The sequence below is a fragment of the Phoxinus phoxinus genome (genome assembly GCF_949152265.1).
Source record: "Phoxinus phoxinus genome assembly, chromosome: 20".
Lineage (NCBI taxonomy): Eukaryota > Metazoa > Chordata > Actinopteri > Cypriniformes > Leuciscidae > Phoxinus > Phoxinus phoxinus.
The window spans coordinates 26,660,860-26,667,888 of NC_136895.1; the positions used below are offsets into that span (position 1 = coordinate 26,660,860).

The 7,029-nt window shown below is 35.5% G+C and overlaps 2 protein-coding genes across 2 annotated transcripts in view; both read right to left on the bottom strand.

The window, feature by feature from the left end:
* LOC306987907 (SLAM family member 9-like) overlaps positions 1-7,029 on the bottom strand; it is a 436,375-nt gene that overhangs the window by 35,100 nt on the left and 394,246 nt on the right. The gene's annotated exons all lie outside the window — the stretch shown is intronic.
* LOC306987927 (uncharacterized protein) lies at positions 1,681-4,615 on the bottom strand. Its single transcript, XM_079592575.1, has 4 exons — positions 4,425-4,615; positions 3,380-3,706; positions 2,860-3,141; positions 1,681-2,152 (listed from the first exon to the last, which is right to left on the bottom strand). Exons 1-4 carry the CDS (start codon positions 4,465-4,467, stop codon positions 2,025-2,027), a joined length of 780 nt encoding a protein of 259 aa, XP_079448701.1. The 5' UTR covers positions 4,468-4,615; the 3' UTR covers positions 1,681-2,024.

Consider the following 7,029-nt stretch of genomic DNA (forward strand, 5'->3'; position numbering starts at 1 on the left):
AAACTGTGTTCCGAAGATGAACGGAGGTCTTACGGGCTTAGAACGACATGAGGGTGAGTCATTAATGACATTATTTTCATTTTTGGGTGAACTAACCCTTTAACGTGAAGCAGCTTCAGGAAATGCCATCAAACATTGAGACATCTCATCGATATACTTAATTTAGACATGCAAATATTTACAATTCTATTACAGTGGATATTAATGACAGACTTGAAGTGTTTAGAGGCTGTCAGAAATCAAATACTTAATGTAATGCCATATGACAGAAATATAAATTTTTAAATAATACCATTTTCCAAATTCATGAAAAATCTGTTCTGATATGTGTTTGTAGTTTGACTATTAAAGCAAGTTTAAACGCTAATTTGAATTTTTATTTAAAAGATGAAACTAAAATAATTATCATTCCGATTCTGTTCTGTCACATAATATGGAGAACAGCAGAGATATATATGTCATAAAACCACAAGTCACTGAACCTAACACATATATGATAGATGGCCTAGATAGATCTTAATAACGATTCTAAATAACTAAATATTAATAAATAAATATTTATTCATACCAAACATTAATAACACACCACTTCATGATATGAAAGTCTTATTTTCACTTTAAGTAAAGTTTACTTTTCTACTGGCCAATTTTTTTAAACCACAGTTAAATATATAGGCCTATTTACTGACTATACAGCCTATATACTGTTGCTATAGTAACGAACACAACTTTAACCTGCTAGAACAGGCGTTACGGTTTAACTAGTCTTGCGTAGCCGTATTCACCTAACATTATCATTATCTTACCACTAAGAGTTATCCTAAATGGCAGTACAAGTTCTTATTTAAGAGTTTCCTCTTAAAATCTATTCACAAAGAGACCAACTTTTACTGAGGAATAGAGAGAAGTCTTAAGCTAAGAGAAAGGGTGAGGTTGACCTTGTTGCTATGGATGATGTCATCACTCTTACTAACTATGGCCATAGTGATTGGCTGTTGGCGAGGAGTCTCTGTGAGTGATTTAATCATAGAAACATTGTAGAATTCAAATAAAGGTTTTAAAATAAAAATATTACCATATTTCATCAATCATAATCATTACAAAGACTAAAGATCAAGCGGTTATCAAGGTCATATCTTGTTTTCCCCCGTGGCATAAACGGATATGACATTTTCGTGGGCGTTCCCAGGAATGCTGATCAGCTGTTTGAAATCCTCCCCTATATGGATTGCATCTTTCACTACTAGCCGTTCAGCTAATCCCGCCTTTTTGCCCATTTTCATTTATACGGGAGTGATGCGATACCAAGATCGCGACAGCCGGCTCCGCTTCAAAACTTCACTTCAGAAACCTATGGGTGACATCATGGACACTACATCCATATTGTTTTACTTTCTATGGCTCCGAACCACTGATTCAAAACAAAAGATTCGTAAATGTTTCGAAGCTTCATGAAGCAGTGTTTCGAAATCGACCATCATATGCAGATTGTGGTTACTCTGTACCATCAAAACAAGGACAAAACTCTCAGAAGTTGAAATGATCTGAATTGATCCGGTCTTTAAGATGTAATATCTGTAATGTTTATGATGAACAACTTTGACTCATTTTTATTATACCCTTAAATTATCATTTAGTCCTATGTCTGTTTATCAGTTCAATAAGTCCTAATCAGTTTTCTGTTGAATTCGACAGGGATTTATTGGTGTGACAGTTTTTACACTTGCTGCATACAATTGTAGCCTAACTAAATGAAAACAGTCAGCAAAATAATTGAAAATTAAAACACTGCAGTTAACAAAGAAATATAAAATGGATGACATTAAAGAATAAAATGAAATATTCAAGAATAGCCTACTGGCCCAATGGTCCAATACAAGAGTATTAGTAATAAACCCTTTACAATCAAGCTCAGAGTATAGGCTAAAGCATTTCAATAACTAAACAATTAGACTATGCATAGTTTAAACCGGTAATAGGCCTATATGCCACAATATTTATGACATCTGTTCTGTTTTCTCCTGTTAACCTCTTGAAGCTCTGACGTCATTGACCAGAAGAACAACAGCAGTCGCAGAAGCCACGCCCATCAGCGCAGTGACGACCAATCGCAGCACAGCTTCAACAGAATCACAACAGGGGGCGTGGCCTTCTGGGGGGGGGGGGGGGTGGGGGGGGAACGAGCAAAGATTAAACTCATGAACTCAAAAAGATCTTGTTTTCTGCTCCACAAAATAAAAACAAAGTAAACATTGTTCAGAAAGGCAGAAGTACATGATGAAAGAAGTTCCTTCATTCCTTAAAGGTCCCATTTTGTCAAAACTGAAATGTCCTGGCTTTTTTCATGATAAAAGAGGGCTAGAGATTATGAAACTACCAAGTAAGTTTAAAAACAGTCGATCCACAGACAACTGCACACAGCCTGCATAAAGTAGCTGAGCCTTTTCACAAGCCACTGTGACTTCCGTATAAATGTGATGTCAGAACTACTGTCACCGCCTTCAGTCTCCACCCCCACCAATAGTGGGTCACTCAAAAAACAACAGGCCAATCAGAAGAGAGGCTCGTGAATATTAAGTAGTAGACATGCCAAAATATTTGCAGAGCTCCTGAGAAAGGAGCTGTAAAATATATATTGAGATGTTTTTTGGTACTTATACCGCAAATATATATATTATTAAGGATATAAAAACCTAAAATAAAACTTCAGAAAGGTGTACAATATGGGACCTTTAAGTCATCCTAAGTTATCTAAAGGTAGTTATCTCGGTATCTCGGTAGTCTTGATAAAATCAACAAATTAATTCGGTGAATAAATATCAGCGCTGACATCAACTAATATCATCAGAGCTGTGGTACCTGCACATGTGTGGCAGAGTGTGTGGATGTCCAGATGTGTGGTCTGGTTGCTGATGGGATTGTTCAGCACACAGCTGTAGGTGTTTTTATCCTGATATTCCACCTCCAGAGGTAGAGAGAGACTGATGCTGAGATCACACACACTGATGCTGGACAATACACTGATTCCTGCGTACCAGGAGAGAGTCGCAACACTCACATTTAACACTGAACACAGCAATAAACAATTTGATGATGATGATGAAGAACAGTATCTGATGATGACAGGAACAGGAAGACGAGCTGGAAAAGAGAGAAAAGTGAATAGTTTAGGAAGTGTTTTTTTCAGCAGCAACGTCAGTAAGTGAATGTCTCGTGTGATCTTCATTCCTCTCCATATACAGTACATATAAATTATTATTATTTACACATATGGAAAGATATCAGAGAGGAAAATTATTTAATTGAAATTATTTCATCATTTTAATAACTAAGATACACGCACTTTGATGCTAAACAGATTCAACAATATTTAACTCACTAAAGACAGTGAGACTGAAACTCTTTCTCCCACTGTTGGTCTGTAGTTTATAATCTCCAGTGTGTTCAGTTGTGGTGTGTGTGATGGTCAGAGATCCAGTCTGATCGTCCAGCTTCAGTCTGTCTCTGAATCTCCCATCAAGAACATCATCATATACAGTGATGCTGCCGGTCATTACATTAATTTGAGCTATTAAAGTGTTTTCATCTCCAAACCTCCACAGAATCAGATCTTCATTCATCATGTCAGTGACACCAGAGTTTAGAGAGACTGAATCTCCCTCCGTCACTGACACTGACTTCACTGCATCTGTACCTGCAAACACTCCTGGAGAACAGAGTCACAGATTAATAACTTTGCTGATTTTCTTACTGTAAATAGACCAATTTTTGTAACGCTAATGAAGAACGGCAGCACAGACACAGAAGTAGCTGGGATTAATATTTATTGTGATGTTATTTTTAGTTATCAATACACTGTTATCACAATACATGTGATCTGTGGGAGGAGCCACACGTGTGATTGTGTCTCATCTTAAATCTGATTGGCTCCTTCAGTGCCTCTGCTCTGGAGACTGAAGGATTATGGGAAGCCAAATAGAGCAAATCAAGTAAAGTGGTTAAGAACACCCCACTAATGTTTCACAGAGAAACACACTTGAACTAAAAGACCCAAATAAACAGTCCTTAAAGCCTTTGACTTTACTTTGTACTTGCACATATGAAAATATATAGTTTCAAAATTTAGTATTACTGTTTCATCGTCATATTTTTGTGTTAAGAAAGAAACCAGAAACTACAACAAACAGTCAAATAAATTTCAGAGTAGCGAGAAGAGATTAACCAAAAATCATTGTAATGTCATTGTTTACAAACTCCTCATTGTTCCTGCCCTATTTTTCTCTTGTGGATTAAATTAGATTTCAGTGTCAGTTTGGTTTGAGCATCTTTTATCTTAAATCTTAATAAAAGTACTTATGACTCTGTATTAAATCTCTGTAAATATAATGTAGCTAAGACTTAAAATGAATATGATTATAACTCACCGACCAGACGGCACAAGCAGAACAACACAAACATGTGAACCATATTCAGATAATAGCACTATATGAACACTTCCGAGACAGAGAGACTGTGACTAACAGGACAGTGTTAAACAGAGAGATAGTGAACTAACATGACAGTGTTAAACAGAGAGATAGTGAACTAACAGGACAGTGTTAAACTGAGAGATAGTGAACTAACAGGACAGTGTTAAACTGAGAGTGTTACTGCGTCTGATTCCTCCACCAATAATATTCCAGCAACGCCCTCTTACTTCACACACACCGCTACTCTTGGTTATAAATATTCCTCTATATTAGTATTGCACTGTTGTAGATGGCGGACCGGACACACAATATCTTTTAAGCTTTTTATTTGTTGTTTTTTGCGAGCAGCAGTGCATTTTAAATATTTTATGGCCTATAATCAATATTTTGATGTTAAAAATGTGTGATGGTCAGGATGGTCACTAATGGTTACTAACTAACACTAACTTTGTTTTCTCGTGGCTCCATCCGTCGATCACACGCACACAAAACCACACGTCTGAATATAGACACACTGATGATGCAGAAGCTGTTTATTTTCATCAACACATCAAACCGCATCTCTGTACAGAAGTCATAGAGGTTTACTTTGAGCTGCTCGAGTCTGAACAGTGAATCACATTCACATACCGTCTTGTGCTTCTTGTTTTTGCTGTATTATAATATGTTTTTTTAACAGGCTATATGTTATAATATGTTTTAAAAGAATATTTATTAAAATGCTCATTAGATCATATTCATTGATTAACAACTTAAATCCACAGCCAAATTAATCTAAAAACACACTATTCTGTCATTTCTTCTGCATGATAAATAAATAAAACAAAATCATGGTTAAGTATACTAAAATCACAGTGCAGAATATTTACTGTAATAGTCTTTACAGAACAGATCAATAAAACTAAAATGATTATATATATATGTATATATTACAAACACTTTTTAAATTCTGTGATTATTTATTTACTTACTTGTAAGATTTTGATTGTGACATGTCTGTAAAAACACAAGACCTTCCAGAACAACTGCACTTCTCCATGCTGTCTGCACTAGTCCTCTAGGAGGCGCTAAACTCCTTCTGTCCAAGAACACACAAACAGAAGAAGAAGAAGTATTGCACACGTAACGCATGGAGCATCATCATCGCTTGCTTTCTAGTAGTAAGTGAAAGTAGTAAAAGGAAATCAACACACACATTTTTCTTTTTCTTAAATGATTGTTGTGTTTCAGTTTATACTTACAAAATGTGAAAATGTGCCAGTTCAATAAGAAAAGGATGGCGGAATCAAAGGAATCAATGTTTGCAACTGGGATGAATGCAAACAAATATGTTTTTGTTATATAATCAACATTTTTAAATGAGTAGGCCTAGTTTTATGTCCCTCCATTGTTTTTAATTCGATCATTCAGTTTGCAGCTTCACTTTCAATCCATAAGGCTGTTCACAGTCCTAGCTGTATCTTTGTGTTTTTTTTTCTGATTTTCCAAAAAAAAAAAAAAAAATGTGTTGCTTCAAATCAAAGTTTGTAGTGTTGTGAATCACCTCGTAGCTGGTTGTTTTGGTTCATGGCTTATAACGCTTTAAGAAGACTTCTTTTTTTTTTTTTATCCCTTTGGAAAAAAATTATGGAAAAAATACTCCCGGAACCAGCGCCTCTGAAAAATGGGACGTGAACTGTTGCACTATATATAGTATAGAACATAGATATATTCACATAGACACCTCATTAGTGCCTGTTTCAATGGCCGCTATAAGCCGTCCGCCATATACAGTGGTGCAGGTATGATGTCACTTTGTAGGCCAACCGGCAGTTTGCATCACACTCGTTCCCTCGACTAAAACCCAATAGGATTTTCCCATAGGCTTTTGGATTATCCCTAAAAACAAGCTCTGTGGTCAACATGTTTATGATTCTTACACGTTTTGAATATAAGCCTAAATGCAGTTGCCAGAAGTAAAAAATCTAAAGGTAGGATAAAAATGAACTTCACCACGGTCACATGACTTCAACATCACCATCACTAAGCTTCTGACAACTCTTTCAGTTTTTATCTAAAAACATTTCCCTGAAAGTTTTGAGTTAGAATATTATATAAGAGCACAATCATATCACTGTAAACCCTAACGCTCAAAATACTTAATTGGTTTGAGTAGGACAAACTTAAATTAAACTAATTAGTTGAGTCAAATTAACTTTTATGAGTATTTAGCACTTTCTTTTTCTTTCAAGGTCACAGAACTGATATGTTTTAAGTAAACTGAACTGCTTCATTGTTTTGAGTTTTATGAAATTATTTATTTTAATTTAGACAAACTTAAGTTTCACTGAAACGGCTGGGATGTCTATTTCCCAGCATGCTTTGCCGATGGCACTCGAAAGGGAGAGTAAATGCTAAAATGAAGTGAAATATAATGTTTTTTTTTAGTGATTAATGTTTTGTTATGCTAATTTAGAATAATTTCTGTTAATGTTGGTTTTAGGATAGTTACCATCATGGTAACAAGTGGTGCATGAGCTTGATTTGAGAGCAATTAATGCCTCTATATTGTTGTGCTCAC